At 56.4% G+C, this 16,884-nt stretch overlaps 8 protein-coding genes across 8 annotated transcripts; 5 read left to right on the forward strand and 3 right to left on the reverse strand.

The window, feature by feature from the left end:
• Positions 1–505: 505 nt before the first annotated feature.
• Positions 506–2,413, forward strand: MAA_00494 (protein-arginine deiminase type-4; the record flags this gene model as incomplete). Its single annotated transcript, XM_007818492.1, has 1 exon — positions 506–2,413. One exon carries the CDS (start codon positions 506–508, stop codon positions 2,411–2,413), a length of 1,908 nt encoding a protein of 635 aa, XP_007816683.1.
• Positions 2,414–3,486: 1,073 nt separating this feature from the next.
• Positions 3,487–4,630, forward strand: MAA_00495 (Protein kinase-like protein; the record flags this gene model as incomplete). The annotated part of the gene is made up of 2 exons (XM_007818493.1): positions 3,487–3,950; positions 4,012–4,630. The coding sequence occupies 2 exons, from the start codon at positions 3,487–3,489 to the stop codon at positions 4,628–4,630; spliced, it is 1,083 nt and encodes a 360-aa protein (XP_007816684.1).
• A 1,440-nt stretch (positions 4,631–6,070) lies between these two features.
• Positions 6,071–6,431, forward strand: MAA_00496 (uncharacterized protein; the record flags this gene model as incomplete). The annotated part of the gene is made up of 2 exons (XM_007818494.2): positions 6,071–6,227; positions 6,280–6,431. The coding sequence occupies 2 exons, from the start codon at positions 6,071–6,073 to the stop codon at positions 6,429–6,431; spliced, it is 309 nt and encodes a 102-aa protein (XP_007816685.2).
• A 1,321-nt stretch (positions 6,432–7,752) lies between these two features.
• Positions 7,753–9,764, forward strand: MAA_00497 (Ankyrin repeat-containing domain protein; the record flags this gene model as incomplete). The annotated part of the gene is made up of 2 exons (XM_007818495.1): positions 7,753–8,159; positions 8,216–9,764. 2 exons carry the CDS (start codon positions 7,753–7,755, stop codon positions 9,762–9,764), a joined length of 1,956 nt encoding a protein of 651 aa, XP_007816686.1.
• Positions 9,765–9,902: 138 nt separating this feature from the next.
• Positions 9,903–10,651, reverse strand: MAA_10932 (uncharacterized protein; the record flags this gene model as incomplete). Its single annotated transcript, XM_011412878.1, has 2 exons — positions 9,903–10,362; positions 10,419–10,651. The coding sequence occupies 2 exons, from the start codon at positions 10,649–10,651 to the stop codon at positions 9,903–9,905; spliced, it is 693 nt and encodes a 230-aa protein (XP_011411180.1).
• Positions 10,652–12,972: 2,321 nt separating this feature from the next.
• On the forward strand, positions 12,973–13,905 carry MAA_10933 (dynamin family protein; the record flags this gene model as incomplete). The annotated part of the gene is made up of 1 exon (XM_011412879.1): positions 12,973–13,905. The coding sequence occupies one exon, from the start codon at positions 12,973–12,975 to the stop codon at positions 13,903–13,905; it is 933 nt and encodes a 310-aa protein (XP_011411181.1).
• Positions 13,906–15,026: 1,121 nt separating this feature from the next.
• MAA_10934 (uncharacterized protein) lies at positions 15,027–15,248 on the reverse strand (the record flags this gene model as incomplete). Its single annotated transcript, XM_011412880.1, has 1 exon — positions 15,027–15,248. The coding sequence occupies one exon, from the start codon at positions 15,246–15,248 to the stop codon at positions 15,027–15,029; it is 222 nt and encodes a 73-aa protein (XP_011411182.1).
• A 440-nt stretch (positions 15,249–15,688) lies between these two features.
• Positions 15,689–16,246, reverse strand: MAA_10935 (Cyclin-like protein; the record flags this gene model as incomplete). The annotated part of the gene is made up of 1 exon (XM_011412881.1): positions 15,689–16,246. The coding sequence occupies one exon, from the start codon at positions 16,244–16,246 to the stop codon at positions 15,689–15,691; it is 558 nt and encodes a 185-aa protein (XP_011411183.1).
• Positions 16,247–16,884: the final 638 nt, after the last annotated feature.

A 16,884-nucleotide genomic window follows, 5' to 3' on the forward strand; every position in this document is an offset into this window, starting at 1 on the left:
GGCTCTTTCGCCAGCCTTTAGCCACATCCGCCTGAGATGGCATCGTTCAATGCCGTCTTTTGCCTGGTGAACTAATGCCGCCAAGGCGGCCGCGGACAGCCAAGTAGGTTGCATGGCTCAAAGTATAATTGCGTAGTAGAACTTCTTACACGGATGGAAGCTGTTTTTATACAGCCATGCGTTAAAATATGATTCGGTCCCTAGCCGTGGCATTGAGTACAAGACTATTGTCCCCGATGACGCCAAGCTCTGGGAAACCGTCTCCTTGCCTGTTATTCTTCCGTCAGCACTGACACAAGTATTTGGTCATTGTGTGCAAGGCGAGCAAGAGTCCGGTTCATTCGAAGTATAAAGCAGGCTTGTTCTTCCTGCAAGACTCTACTGACCTCGCCAAACAATATTTGAAGCTGCTCCTCATCACTATTCTGCGGTATCGTACGACTGTGTGTGGCTACATGGGTCAACAAGCCGGTCATCACTGCAGACTACACCTGTTGCGGTCGTCATGCACAAGGCAGTGGTTCTCACACTTGGTGTACTGGCGATCACTTGCCATGCTTTGCAGGCCATCATTCTTGCCGACACGAATCGAGACGGAAAGGTTGACATGAACGGGAACTCAGATGATGCACTAAAGTCCATTTGGACGGAGGAACGAGGAGCTATTTTCATGGCCAATATTGCCGATACGAACCGCCGATGCTCCGCTAGGAATAATTCCAACCATCTTGATAGGTGCCACGACGCATCTGATAACATCCTACGCAACTCCAAGTACCTGGCGCCTCTACGCACCGTCGCTGACGGTGCCTTGAGCGATGCAGCCAGGGGCAAGATCTTTGTCCCTGGCAAATATGCCGAGAAAAATGTCCGCATCTTCCACAAGAGCGGCGGTAATTGGAACTATGTCAACAAGAGCTATGTCTTCAGTCCCCCTGATCTGCGGGCCGGTCTAGAGCTGGGGATTGACGCACGAGACGTCGGTCGACCCAAGGGATGGGATGGGATGGCCATGGTCAACTTTGTATTGACTGACCAGGAGCAGTCTGCCAATGATACAGTCGCACTTCGTGTTGCACCCATCCTGATACCTCATGATAAACGAAGGCTTGAAAAGATGTCGGTTTCAACTCACAAACGTTACCCAAACTGGGAGTTGTTTGCCGAGCATCTACAGAAGTATTTGGTTGATCGTAGATTCGAGGAGCCTGTGACCAGGATCGACAGTCTGCACGGCTGGGCCCACGACCACTTCAAAGCCGGATATACAAGTATGCCGGGACCCGACGGGCCTATTTCCCTGCGCGTCTATCTCAAGGGCTGTCTAGAGGGGCCGGAGGGCGAACGAGTGTTTGCGGATATGAGAGGTGACTCGGCCGGCGCCGTTCGACATCATGAGACATCCGAGTTAGATTCGGACCAGCTGGGGAATATTGAAATCATACCCCCCTATTCCCACAACGGCGCAAACTACCCTGCGGGAAGAGCAGTCATGGGATTCGCCCGCTTCATGTCCGGCCACAAACCGCCCAAGATTCTGAAATTTTTGCAGGCCCAGAAGTTCCAGCACCCCTTCACCCTCGATCATAGTTGGCTCTATCGTGGCCAGATTGCCGACTACATGCAGTTCGTACCTGCCAACACCTCCCGAGGATGGGCCATGATCGTGGCCGATCCCGTTGCCACACTCAACTTGTTCAAGAAGGCCAAAAAGGACGGCCATGGCGAGAACATAGCGATATCTCATCATAGCTTCCTCAGACCAGAGCCTGAGAAGGATTGCGATAAAATGACCATTAGTCAGCTTCTTCGGCTGCCTCTCATCAGAAAAACGACCGAGTGGTCCGGAAAGACAATTGCACACAACGTCAACGTTATCAAGAACGAAACTGGAATCACTGAAGATGATATCGTACGCGTCCCGACCCTTTTCTACTCGTATGATGGTCTCACAACGCTGAGGCAGATGTACTGTATGGGGAATAGATATTATGTAGCTCCAAAGTCGATGGCCCTGAAGACGAAACGCTGGTTCCATTACCTGTGGAATATGGCAAAGAACTTCTTCGAGTTGGCGCGAGCCACACCCTGGCCTTCCAAATCTCTTTACCCCACAGCCACCAACGGCATCTACTTTGAAAACTTCCAATACCTGAGCCCGCAACCCTTCGGGCCCCTCATCGACGGGTCGGACATATTCGTCGAGGCTATCCGCCAGGCCTTCGGCAAGGTCGGAGTGAATGTTACATTCTTCGAGAACTGGGTTATTCAGCACGTGCGCGATGGCGGAATCGAGCGCGCCGTCAACGTGGAACGTGATATTTTTCAGAAGTGGTGGACAATGGATGGCGCTGATGAAACGCCTCAACGTGAAGTCGCTCCGGAGAATCATACAGAGCATCAGCGCGCCTGAAAGCAAAAGCACGCGTTTGCCATATAATGATGCTTTGCTAGGCGAGACGCTCACCTTCCGCCGGACTATTTTACCTCTTTTGTTTTTGAGTCTTTATGGATATACTTGCCAGGAGGAGCGTCGACGCCGAACCCGAGGTATACATTTCAGGGGACTCGGCTGTCCCGACTCCCATCTCCCGGCGTTTGCCACGAGTATGTGCTGCCAGAGAGGGACTCTTTTTATAGCATAATTAGTATCTGGGGCTGGATCGGTTATTATGAGCAGTCTTAGTAAACAAGAAGTCATGGTAGCCAAGCGTAGCGGCCATTGCTGGGTGTGCAACACGGGAATAGTAGCCATCGTTCAGCCGGTGGCCTGTGGGAGCTTTGCACATGAATTCTTGGCGAATGATGGGACAAGGATGTGTACACCGCTTACGATTGAAGCCAGAGCCACGCGGAAGACGCTCTTGGCCGGCTTTGACAAGACCGGCGGCACCACGCCGCTGCAAGTGAGGCCGAATCAAAGACACGTCAACTTTTCAAAGAAACGCTGCCCTTTGTCTCACTATGTACATAAACAGCGCGGCCGTTGCTGGGTGTGTAACACGGGAATAGTAGCCAACGTTTAGCCGGTGGCCTGTGGGAGCTTTATATATAAATTCTTGGCGAGTGATGGGATAGGAATATGTACCTACTTATAATTAAAACCAGAGCCGCGTAGAAGACGCTCTTGGCCGGCCTTAATAAGACTGGCGGTATTATAACACTATAAGTAAGGCTGAATTAAAAATACGATTTTTTTTTAAGAAACGCTGCCCTTTTTCTCACTATGTACACAAATAGGGTCGAGATGAAAGTAAAATGTTTAAGTTGAATCAAGCATATTGGAAATAAAGTGTCCAGGCCGGCAGAAAGACGTTAACGTCAACGCCCCAGCTGTGTCGGCTTCAAAGTTCAGAGTCAGACCAACACTGTCTCTGCACACCGTCTTTTTCTCTCTCTACTTGTACAAAACCAATACTGCGCCCTTGAACCCCTCTCTCCGGATCAAATGTATTTATGCAGCTGCGCGCACAGCTAGTATCCCAAATGGAGGACCTTTTAAGATATACCCCTTCTCGCGCCGCAGTGCTGACGGTATCCCCCTTTGTGAATCAGAAATTCTTCAAGCGGAACCCAGGCCTCACGGAGCAGATTTGCGTCCAACAGGCCGCGCAGGTGCTTGGCTGCCCGGCCAGCAGCATCCTTCCCGCGGCTATCCAGGGCGCAAGCAGTTTCACCGTGACCAGGTCCGACGCCCGCCCCGGCGACTTGGGCGTCGTCCAGTTCCGCGATCTTTCGTCCCCGTTGAGCAGAGACACCGTCGCCCTGGCCCGCGGGACCTATGGGCATGTCATTCCCGCCTGCGACGCAGTCACATGCGGGCTCAGCGACAAGGCGCACGTCTATCTCATGACGCTCGCCGGCGGCATCGCCTTCAGCGCCGCCCAGAGGACCCTCTACCAGGACGAGGGCGCCGAGCGGCTCACGGTGACCGTGGCCGACTTTGCCTCGTCTGTGCTTCCCTCTCCCCCGTCACAAGTCCGGCCTGTAGCTAACCACGTCTGGTGGCAGTTTTGTCGCGTCCTCGCTGTCGACTGCGCGGCAAAACACCGACGACGCCCTCCTGTCGCAGGCATACGACCAGCTGGCCGTGTGGGAGGCAGCCCTGCCGGCGCGGTTCCAGCCCAAGCTCGCCGAGATGCGCGCCCGGCTGCCCGTCATCTTGGGGCGCCAGTTCCCGCAGGTGCTGAACCACGCGGACCTGGTTGAGATGAACATACAAGTCGACGACGCGTCGGGCGGTATTGCAGGCATCGTCGATTGGGAAAACGCTAGCTACGGCGCGTTTGGCGTCGCCATCGCCTCGCTTGAGGTTTTTCTTGGCATTTGCACCGGCGGGGGGGTCTGGATCTGGCACCCGCGGCAGGAGCGCCTCCGCGCCGTCTTCTACGAGACCCTCTGCGCAGAGCTCGGGCGTCACGTTGAGGCGCGTCACTTGGACGCGGATGGCGTCGAGGCCGCGAGGGTGTTTGGGCTCTTTGTCATGTACGGGTCCTGGGCTGCTGCGGGGGCCGATGGACACGACGGCGACGGGGACGGCCGCGGCGCCGCGCTGGCTGGTGTGTGTCTGGAGGCGGGCTTGGGGGAGGGGGCTGCCGCACAGCCTTTTCTCCGGCGGTATTGGGGTTGACCGCCGGCTTACCTAGGCCGTCAATGGCGGATGATGATCTCGAGCAGCCCGGACAGCGGCGCGGTCCATCTCCTCAGTGCTCCGTGGCGGGTCTCGATGTGGGGGAGGCCGTCGATTGTAGCTGCAGTCGCGGGCGCAGACTACCTAAGTACCCGGGTAGGCAGGTGGGGACATGGAGCCTAACCGGACATTTGGTGGCCGCGCTTCCTGTCAATTATAGTGAGGGGTGCGCCAACGCCGGGGACGACAGCGGGCGTCGTGTCGCTGACAGCTGCCATGGTGTAAGTCAACGGTAAGAGACAATGAATATGAGGATAAATAGGGGATTGTACACGACATGGAGAAGTTAAAAGAACACACAGAATACGCACACACACCCAATATCAGTACGAAACGATGGTTCCAGGGAAATGACAGCAACGGGTGTCACGTAAAGGGGAATGCAATTTTTGACATGTCAATATTGTGTGTTTGTTGGATTTTGTCTCCTCTCCAACACTACCAAATTTCGCCTCGGCTTGCTACGTAGTACTTCTACATCCAACAAATATATCGCTTTACGCGTGAGCTCTCCGACAACAGGACATGGTGCAGTGCTACTTGTCCGACATGATGCACGCAGATAAGCCCATGTACCGTTCCAAAATTACTTTATATTCCCAAGTCTCTGCAGGTAGAAAGAAACTAGATACCGGCTTCCGTCCTTCCCAGTAAGCCTCCAAGAAACGCGAGCATTGCTTCTGCTACTGCTGCGTGATCCTTTTGTGCTTTGACGCGTCCTTCACCTCCTGACCCCTCCAGCAATTGGCGGAGTTATTGATAGGCCTGTTCCTTCATCATTGCGGTCACCTCTTCTAGTTTTCAACGCCCGTCTCGGTCAATGCCGCCGGCATCACGCGGCTAGTCGTTCGCCTTGTCGTCGCAGTCTCCTATTTTGACGTGTCTCGGACCTCTGGGGCTCTCGAGCTCGTCTTCACTACGCGACACACCACAATCGTGGCATCGGCGTCGAAAGGCATTGCGAATATGGCCCGGCGCAAAAGCCATTTCTGGATTTGACAATTGTCCGCGACATTTTCTTTTCCGAGATGCATGCGACTCGAGTCGGTGGGTTTCGCGGAAACCCCGTAAATCATATAAACGAATTGCTCTTACATGGATAATGCAATAATGGAGCTGCGTTCGCCTAATAGTGAGGTACTAGCCGTATGTCCTCGAACAAACTTGAACTTGACCGGTTCATAAACCAAGCGACCGGATCGAAACCACCCAACCAGCCATCCGAACACGATGCCCCCTTTCCATCCAATCCGCATTCTACCACATGGCAGCCAGTTCATAGTACGGTCGAATCCTTGTTCTCGGTCGTATCACACCGCCATCGCCAAGTTCACCACGATCGATCCAAAACGTATACCTGTTTCCTACAATACCGGAATCATGATCGGCGAACCTGAAGAGAGCTATGTATATGTCGAGCCAGAGATTGGGAACGCCATTCAACTCGCGATCGTCCGACAACTTGGGCCCAACGCGACAAGTCGCTTCAAAACTCTTGCCCTCCAATTTCACCACGATTCTCACCACTTTGCACACGGTATGTGCTGCCACGCCTACGCCATGGCTTGGCCTAAATTGACCCATGGCAGAATCTGTACCTCTTCCTCGCATCGACATATTCCGCAACTTGGGCCGGCCAAACTGCGACAGTACATGTAGCCCCGCCACGCTCTGGCTGTCGGGTAACTGGCACGCCATCACGCTAGACGGAACACCAGATGGTGAGTACCAAGTAACGTGATGATAAACGCGGTGTGGAAAGATGCAAAATGTTCTTGTTAATCTGAAGACAGAGAGTTTCGAGCGGATGTCGAGGGAAAGCGCTTGCGAGCTCAGAGGCGCACTTGAGAGGTTAAAGAACAGCTAGTCTGGTACTTGTCGATTGTGCAGAGGATCTGGGTCATGAAATACAATCGACTGAGACGGCAGCCCACGTTCCCAGCCCGCCAGCTATATTACGAGCTCTCTGCCTCTACATTCTGGCAAAGACAAGCCCATCATTTATATCGCCACTATTACGATTCTCACTCTCCCCTCTCTGCCGCCCCCCTTTTTTTAACCTTGTTGGCTCTGCTCCATGTACTGTCGGATTTCCGAAGCAATATGAGGAACTGGTGTTGTGATGTTATTCTTATAGAAGGCGGCCAAACTCTCAGCACTCCATTGATTTTGCGATGGCAACATGAGCGCTCTGCAGCTGTTGGTCCATCTTTTGCCTAGGGCGGTCTCGACATGTCGAGACTGTTGGATCCGCAGCGTCGAGACGTTCAGTTTGTGCCGGATTAATCGATGGTGGTCCATCGCTGACCCGTTACCACTTCTGCGCGTGACCTTGTTGTCATTGACATGTCAAGTTTACCCATCCGTTGAGTGTTGGCTCGGGTGTTTCCAAATGACTCTGTTCTGGCTTGCTTGGTGCACAGATGAGCCAACGCGCACTTGAGATAAACTCACACGAGCATGTGGGTTCCATGTTGGATATTGTCGACATGCCGGTCTTGGGCTCAGCATGTCGAGGCTGCAGAGCAATCAACTAAATCCCAGCTTGTATTGAGAGGCGGCGCACATGCTACTCTGTCAATAATGGTAATCTGGTTGCATTCGCATGTCCATGTCCACGTCATTTGGCATCTGCAAGTAAGCGTGGGGACACGCGGTCTGAAGCCAAGCAGCCATGTCCACGTAACTCCAGACGTTGCCGTGTTTCCCCTGGAGTTTGTCGTTCAGCTTAATGTTCCAGAACCCACCGTCGACGCTTCCGTCTTCAGCCTTACGGCGCCCGAAGCCAATCGAGCCGCCTCCAGATGTCCCCGCAGCACTTCCTGGCGAGGCGCTGCGTAAGAGCTGACGAGCCGTCATCCTACACCATGATTATATTTTCTCCCTCTTTTTTTAGTAAACAAGAGACAAAAAACGAAAGGAATAAGCATTAAACAGCCGCTATTTCACGCCTCGTGCTCTACACTTCATTTCAAAAGCGGCGTGTCCTCCCTAGTTGTCGCGAATCGTGGCCAATGAGCGCATCGACGGCCAACAGCCATCAACAGTGACAACCCCTCGCCATGGATAGCTTCTCGCCCGCTTCCCTCTACCCCCTCTGCTCTGCCATAACCCAACACGCCGTCTCCAGCACGGCCGAAGCCCAAAGCCTCCTTCAGTCAGCCCCGCAAAGCAATCAAATCACCAGCCAAATCGCCGCGCTGTCGGCGTCGTTCCACGCGGCCAGTGTCCAAGTCACCCACCTGGAGCACGCGCTTCGCAATGCGGCCGCGATTTCTGCGCGGATGCAGAGCGTCCTTACGGAAAACTTGACCTCGTGCAACTCGCTAGCTGCCAGACTACACAAGCAAATGATGCGGCTACACCGAGAGAACCTGAAGGATGTGGATGCTCGCTTCGTCGCGGCGCACCTCGCCGCCTTGACGACGTACCAAGGCTTATTCCGGCATCTCTCACAAACACTATCCATGTGAGCAGTGCCGCAGCTGCTTCTCGGGCAAAGCGTCTCAAGCTAATATCCCATAGTCATCAGAGAGACGCCCAAGACGCCAACATGACCAGTTTGAGTGCCCAGCAACTAATTCAACAAGCAGCCAGTGCCTCGCAGGCGGCATCCCAAACCACAAGTATCCTGCTGGATGACAACGTCACGCAGGGCTGCAGCCCGCCAGCATTTAACAATCTCCCTCATCGCCCGAAGAACCGAGACACGCCACAAGATGAGCCCCCGCCATACGCGCCAACTGACCCTTCGTCCTCCAATTCTCACCAAGGCCCGACGCCTCCACAAACCGATGCCGGTCCAAGCGGCTTCTCCCTCGGAAGAACCCTGAAAGCGTTTGCGCATTCCCTGATGCCAAAACCCGACCCCTTCGTCAACGCCCTGTGCCAGGCCGTTACAAACGGCGACATCCAGCAGGTAACGGGGCTCCTCTCACAGGGGATCAACATCGACGGCAAGGGGGAAGCGGGCAAAACGCCGCTGCAGTGTGCCATCGCGGCAGACCAACAAGACGCCGCCGAGGTCCTGCTCTCCGCCGGCGCCAACTACACATCCCCCGGCGGATGGGGCCACGGCATGCCGCCCATGTTCCAGGCCGCCGCAGCCGGGCGCGTCGGCATCGCCCGGCTCATCATGGCCCGGGGCGTGCAGGCCACGGAGACGAGCATAACCGGCCAGCCGTACCTCGTCGACGTCGTCGGCAGCAACAACCTCGACGGCGTGCGGTTCCTCCTCGACCACGGCGCCAGCCCCAACTCGTCCAGCATCTCGGGGCGCCGCGTCCTCGCCCAGGCCGTCGCGCAGAGCAACCCCGAGCTCGTCGAGCTCCTCGTCAAGCGCGGCGCCAGCCCCAACACCCCCGACATGACGGGTGGCTCTGTCCTCGCCGTGGCCGCGGAGAAGGAGGACCTCCGCACCGTCCGGACCCTGCTCGAAAACGGCGCCGACGTCGACGGTACGACTGTCTACGGCGCAACCGTGCTCGTGGACGCCATCGCCCGGAATCGCCTGGACCTAGCGCGCGTCCTGCTGGAGCACGGCGCCAGCGGCGCCAGCGACGACGTCTCTGGCCAGCCTGTTATTCTCGCCGTCCTCAAGAGCCACCGCATCCAGCCCGGCGACAAGGTCGACCTAGTCGGACGGCTGCTCGAAAACGGCGCGCCCCCCAACGCCAGGGACCTCGCGGGCACGCCTGCGCTCTGCTTGGCGCTCGACGCCGCGACCCCCGACCTGGCACGGGTGCTCGTCGAGCACGGCGCAGACACAAACGCCGCCACGGGCGCGGGCGAGCCGCCGCTCCTGTATGCCGTAGACAAGGGGCACACGACCCATGCGAGGATGCTGCTGGAGCACGGGGCGGACGCAAACGGCGCCCAGAGTGCGCGGGGTGAGACGCCCCTCGTGCAGGCCGTCGCCAGGCAGGACGTCGAGCTCGTCAAGTTGCTGCTGGAGCACGGGGCAAGTGTCGATGTGCGCGCCGTGGAAGCCGCGGGCACAAGCCGACCCGACATGTTGCACATCTTGGGCTTGGACAGAGTCCATCCCCCAACTTACCAGGCGTCGAGTTCGTGAGGACGGGAACACATTTCCAGAGAGTGGGCGTAAGAATCATCCATGTACGTAGTATAATAGTAGCAACCGGTCTATACGCATGTAGTCAAGTGCCCGAGTAAAAACCCCCCCAATGCTTAAACGCCCAAGTAATGCCCCCTATTGTCCCAGGATGCTCCTCAGCCACCACGCGTGGATGCGCGCATCGCCCGTCAACTCCGGATGGAAGCTGGTCCCGAGCACATTGCCCTGGCGCACGGCGACAATGTCCCCCGAGCCGTGCTTGGCGTTGGCCTGCGAGACGCCGGCCGCGGCCCTGTCCAGGCGCCCCGGCAGCGTGGCCAGGACCTCGACCTCGACGCCGGAGCCGGGGCCCGCGAGGACCTCCTCCACGACGGGGGCGCGGATGAAGACGCCTGGGAAGGGGGCGGCGTCGTCCCCGAGAAACGCGAGGTCCAGGTCCGCCTCGAAGCTCTCCGTCTGCCGGCCAAAGTGGTTGCGGTGGACGCGCACGCCCAGCCCGCCGATGAGCTCCTGGCCGCCCTTCTTGGTGGCGTTGGCCTGGTCCGAGAGCAGGATGAGGCCGGCGCATGTGCCCCAGACGGGCTTCTTTTGGACCCTGCAAGAGGTGAGCGTGTGTGGTGAGTTGGGGAGCAGAAAGGGGGCAGAACCAACTTTACGTAGTCTCTTAGCGGTTCGAGCAGGCCAGATTGCGCGGCGACAAGGGAGATGGTGGTGCTTTCGCCGCCGGGGATGATGAGGCCGTCGCACCGGGCGAGCTCTTGGGTGGTGCGCACCTCGATGACGGAGACGTGCAGCTTGAGTCGGTCGGCGGCCTTGCGCACGAGGTTGATGTGTTCGATGAAGCCGCCCTGGAGGGCTAGGACGCCAATGGTGAGGAGGATCATGGCGACGGCGCGGGTTTTCTGCCTGGAGGGTTTGGCGAAAAAATATGGCAAGGCGAGTGTACGAAAGGACGCAAGGGAGTGAAAAAGACGCAGATGATGCTTGAGCACGCAGGAGCTGGACAATCTATGAGGTGAGTTGAGACGAGATGATGAGATGAGTTTCATGGGCAAAAGGCAAAGTAACCATGTGCCTGGTAGATAGTACGGAGTACTCCGTACATGGTGGTCGGGTACGGTACGGAGCACCTAGAGATAAAATGACTAACGCAAACGATTTCATGACTCCATAAAAATCATCTTGGGGTGCGAGTGCCGTGGCGACGGCGAGAGTCGGGACTGGCGAGACGGGCGGCGGGTCCGCCTTTGCAGTCGACAAGGTCGACGTCTGGATGGGTTTTTTTTTTCGCAATACAACGTCAAGTCCGAAATGCTGGGTTCAAACGGCCCATGCCATGCCGGCGCCAGCAGGGTGCGCACATGGGTCACATTCCACAGCAGACGCGCATGCAGTCGCTAATGCAAGCACCGGCAGCCTCGGCCTGCAGCGGACCGTCTTGAAGCAGCAAGACATTTCAACGCCAAGTGACTCAAGTCTGGTCGGATGTCGAGATGGGAGGCGGCATGGCACGGCTGTCCAACCGGCGCTCGCCCAGGGACAATCAATGTACTTAGTATGTAAGCCCCCCTCTGACTACAGCCAAGGTGCATCCGCGTGCGCATGCATGATGCTTAGGGCGCGCCCGTAGTCGTGGCCTTGGGAGACCAGTCAGTCTCATGGGCTTCTTTTTGGCTTCTTCCCCTTTGCAGCCACCATTTGGTGTTGCGGCAGGTATACAGTGGTTGTAGATGCGCCAATACCTTGGGTGGCATGCGCAGTGGCCGAGCTGCTGTCTGGGCTCTGGAATCATGTATCGATTCATCAGATGTACTTGACCGGACATACCACTGTATATTGGGTGCGGGGCTGCCAGGCGATGGCCGCCGCCGATTGCCAGGTGCGCCAGGCACGCCCTTTCTTTGACCTCGAGCCCACCGTGGTTTTCATGTCTGCCGAGTCATTCCAGATAGTCGATGTCGGGATGCATCAGATGGAATGGCACCCACGACATTGTTGCCTGTATTCTACTTTGGAGGTATTGACGCATTACGGCATCGATCTGGCCTTTGAATTCTTGCCCAAGGCTACCAGCACATTGGTTCCCCCGATGCGAGTCTTGTTTCGTCCAGATTCAGTGCATCCGATTGCCACGTGAACGCCCCCAATGTCGAGATCTGGGCATGGCTTCTCATCTTGTCCGGCCCCACGTCCAGCAGGGCTGAATGAGTGTACTACCAGACTGCATGTTCGTCCACGTTCTACAGCAGACGGAGCTCTGCGATGCGGCTGGCTTGCGCTCGCTAGGGATCTGGGCCGTTGCTGCATTTATTGACCATTTCGTAATCGTCGCCGGAACCCGACGATTGCCGCGCCGCTGGAGGACCTGTGGCGGACTGGCCTCGATGCTAGGCGTCAGCTGGTCCCTGAGGTCGCCTGCTGTGTGCGGCGACAGTGGCGGCGCCGCCCGCGGCTCCGGCCAAGTTGGATTTTTCAGAGCTGGAGTTGATGGTGGGATCGAGGGTTCAATGTTGGGTCTCAGTCTGGCCTAAAACATGCTGCCGGATAGGAAACCCAGGAAGGTGTCGACCGGACAGGTACTATTGGCAATGGATTGACCGGCTTGACCAGCGCTCGACGAGAAACGGCCTTGGCGCGCTCCGTTGTCGGTCGGTCGGTCGGTCAGACGGTGAGCTTTCGAGTCATCTCGACGCCTTCCCCCAGACGTCAAGATGGCATGACGGAGCTTGAGCGCCAGGCAATGTAGCCCGGCCTAGAGCACGGAGCAGTTCAACCGTACTTGCCCAATTCAACTGCTCCGTTCTTTCCATGCCATTCCGCAACGGGAGGCTTCGACTGGGTTCTCGCCTCCCCTGCCCCACCTTCCACGACCACCACCCCTCCTGTGATGCATGCTAGGCCAGCCCATCCCCGAGGGTCCTGGCTTTTCTTCGTCTGGCTGGGTCCTGCATGCTGCCCCTCCATCGGTCTGCTCCTTCCACACCTAACCCCACCATGATTGGCAAAAAAAGAGCGTAATACAAATACATTGTTGCCGTTTTTTTCTCTCCCTCCCACGAGACGGGCATTGTAGATATTTTCCTCCCCTTCTCTTCCCCCTCCACAGTTGCTCCCCGGGCGTTTATTACTGCTCCATACCCCAGCTTTTGCTCTTCCCCTCCGACACCCTCCACGCACAGCAACCACCACATCACCTACCATCGCAATGGCCAACGAAACTGCCGCCGCCGCTGCCAATGGCGCTGCTCCCAAGTCCACCTTTGCCGTCAAGGCCGGTCTCGCTCAGATGCTCAAGGGCGGTGTCATCATGGACGTGACCAACGCCGCGCAGGCCCGTATCGCTGAGGAAGCCGGTGCTTGCGCCGTCATGGCCCTCGAGCGTGTCCCCGCCGATATCCGAAAGGACGGCGGCGTTGCCCGCATGTCGGACCCTACGGTCATCAAGGAGATCCAGGCCGCCGTCACCATTCCCGTCATGGCCAAGGCCCGCATCGGCCACTTTGTTGAGTGCCAGGTCCTCGAGGCTCTCGGCGTCGACTACATTGACGAGAGTGAAGTTCTGACCCCCGCCGATGACGAGAGCCACGTTGAGAAGAGCCACTTCAACTCTCCCTTTGTCTGTGGCTGCCGCAATTTGGGCGAGGCCCTGCGCCGCATTGCCGAGGGCGCTGCCATGATCCGGACCAAGGGTGAAGCCGGTACTGGCGATGTCGTCGAGGCCGTTCGCCACATGAAGACGGTCAACAAGCAGATTGCTCAGGCCAAGGCTGCTCTCGCCGAGGGGGGCATCATCCGCATCCGTGAAATGGCCCGCGAGCTCGAGGTCGACGCTGAGCTTTTGCGCCAGACTGCCGAGCTCGGTCGCCTGCCCGTTGTCAACTTCGCCGCTGGCGGTGTTGCTACCCCCGCTGACGCTGCCCTCATGATGCAGCTCGGTTGCGACGGTGTCTTTGTCGGCAGCGGCATCTTCAAGTCTGGCGACCCAGCCAAGCGCGCCAAGGCTATTGTCCAGGCCACCACTCACTTCAAGGATGCCAAGGTTATTGCTGAGGCCAGCACCGGTCTCGGTGAGGCCATGGTCGGTATCAACTGTGACAGCATGAAGCCCGAGGAGAAGCTTGCCACCCGCGGTTGGTAATCGACCAAGACCGAAAACAACATCATCGACGAATGTCCCGTGGGACACAAACACCAAATAAAGGAAGAAAAAAAAAGGATATGTTGCATATAGACATATAATTTTTGCGACTTTGGGCAGGCGTTTGATCAGGGTGTGGACCTCTACTTTTATGCCGTTAAAGCAGTCATGAGAAGATTCATAGGACCTTGAAATGAATAAAATTGAACAGGCCAAATTTCCATCATGGAGCATGTCGGGAGTCACAACTGTGAATGGCAGACACGGCCTAGTTGCTAGTCGGTTGCAATGTTGCAAGCTGGAATTGGCTTGCTGAGGTGAAGCAAAACATTCTCCGTGTGATGTGAGACATGACCGCCGGGCCATGATCCCCGATGCCCATCTATCACAAATCAATGGGAGATGCAACCAAACGTCACACAACATGCCCCCAGAATCTGAGATTGGGTTGGCTTGGGCAGAAACGTCACCTTGATCGGCTTTCAGACCACCCACCTAGCTGTCTCGTCCGACTTGGCCGCCAATGAATTCCTCCAAGATCTATATGCTGTGCTCGGATCAACCCGAAAGATTCTTTCCTCATCGGTACAGCATAGCCTTGTCGACTACCATGCCACGTGTCTCACCCGGGCATAATGCACATGTATGTGCATGGAGACGCAGATCTGTGTAAGTCTATTGGGCAGTGTGCGGAGTGCATACAGAATTTCCGCAGTGTCTCGGAATTTTCGTCAAGGCTCGCGGCAGACATACTCCGTACAGCGTCGTCTCAGCAAGCAAAGTTTCAAACCAGCAATACTCTGTACAAATTCACCTATGCCGAGACAAATCCAAATCACATATCACTTCTTGGAACAATCTTCACGCCCTCCATCGTCCCTTGCGCCCTCCAGCGCTCCAGGATACATGTGCCAGTATCCCAAGAGGGTAGATGCTCACCCTCGCGAGTCGCGGCCTTGATCTGCTCCCCGGGGGACAAGGTCCTCGTGCCGCCGTCGTCGTTGAAATAGCTCGGTCCGCATATGTCCATGGGCGAGTGGAACGCGGACCTGTCAAGTATACGACTTGCCCACGCCTCGGCCGCTTGCACCAGATGGGATACCAGGCCTTCGGGGCGCTGTTCAGGGCCGGTCGTTGGCTAGGGCCTGGCGGACGGGCTCTGGTATCTGCTCCGCGGTGTGCGGCTCGTGCTGCCCGCCGGCCGGTGAGGTGTCTGCACGTCTGGTCGTGGATTCGCTCCATCGGTCCTGTATCGCGTTGTCGCCCATGGCGTGGCCTGCCTGCCGCACCAGTTTTCGTTGCGTGCCCGCCACCAGCCCTTGGTGAGCGTCATCTGCCGCCATTCCTGCGCGTTTGTGCGCCTCTGGTCGCGTTCGTCAACGTTGGAGGGCGTGCGTTGGAACACGTGTAGCTCGTCTGCCCATCGGGCACACTCTGGTGACTGCCAACTGGATGGCTGTGGCTTCGGTGCCCACGGTGCCGGCCTTCTTCCCCTTGAGGCCGGATAGCGTCCACTCGTCGGGTGAGCGCCTCCGGATATGTCGTATTCTCAGCGGCCGGTGTGCATCTCCTGGCCGGAGAAGGTGTCTAGCCCAGGAATCTTGGGCGTCTTGGGGGGTTGAACACGCCTCCTGCGATGATGGCAGACTGCGCCGTGACAGCCATTTCGACGGACGGCTCTCTAGGTCCGTGATCTTGCGTCAGCTGCACTCTCTGGCGTTTCTGCTCCTTGATCCAGTCATATGTGCGGGCTTGCGTGCGGAAAACCCCCTTGTGCGTGGTTCTATTTCTCCGCGATGTGGATGATGTACCGTCTTATTTCGGGGCCGTGGGGGAAGCGATGGCCGGGCATGTGTCCGGTTTCTTCGAGCAGGGGCATGTAAATGGAGGCTTCCACGTCGACCATGGGGCCTGGGTATCTGTTCCAGTACCACGTTCCCCCGAACACGCCGGCAGTGTCGACGAGGCGGATATTGTCGGGGTCGGTGCCAGCTTCGACTTGGTGTACGGCGTGGAGGAGCCTGGAGAATCCGCAGCCAAGGATCAGGACAGGACTTTGACGCTGTCGCCGTCTTGGGGGTTGAGCATTTGTGCGTTGAAGGGGTCTTTGACGAGGTCTGCGAGCGCAGGGGACTGCGCTTCGGCAAGCTCCATGTATTGGGCGCTTCCGTCGGATCGAAACCGTTTTGCTGACTCCTCGGCGTACTTGTTGGTGAGCGAATCCATGTCCGGAGGTAGGACGTGGCACGCTTGGCTTATCGTCTGTTGTCATCTTGGCGATGTGGTTATTGCGAGTCACGGAGTCTGTCTGCTTGCAGTTGTTCTTTCCCTTTGTTTCCATGGCTATGTCAACAATTGTTTGACGTCTTAGGGTTCTAGCTCCTCTTCAGAATATTTTGCCGGGAACCTTTAATGACGCTCATTGGCATTTTTATAGCCACCTCCTTAGTTTCTTCCTCAGGTTGTCTGTCACCTCTGGTGAGTGCTCTCAGATTGATCCAGGCAATCACATAAGTGGACCCATCTGGAACTCTGTCACGATATACGTGGGATCCCTTCGCCAGGAGTTACAAAGTTGTGTCCAAAACGTTGTGGCCTTTTTGCGAAACCTTATAAAGGCAAATCAGGATCGAATAAAGCATTTTATTGCACCGGAGATTTATCATATGCTATACAGCTATGTTAATGAAGGCATGCAGGTTTTAAGGCTGTGTTTGCCCCGGCAAGTTGAAATACGTCTTGCGAGAATCTAAAACTCTAGGAACTACATACATTCGGAACATATCCTTTAACCAAATTTTGGAGGATGGAAAGTTGATTGGAAAATTTAACACTATTTATATCCCTGGGCTACTTGGCAAACCTGGCCGATTTGCCTTTTCATCTGATACTCTGCGCAGCGACTCTTACAAATAGATACTATTCGTTTAGCGGATTGCTACCAGACCAGAAGTTTGTGATTATGGCGAGGCAGCTTTG

The sequence above is a fragment of the Metarhizium robertsii genome (assembly GCF_000187425.2).
Source record: "Metarhizium robertsii ARSEF 23 chromosome Unknown MAA_Scf_3, whole genome shotgun sequence".
NCBI classification, from domain to species: Eukaryota; Fungi; Ascomycota; class Sordariomycetes; order Hypocreales; family Clavicipitaceae; genus Metarhizium; species Metarhizium robertsii.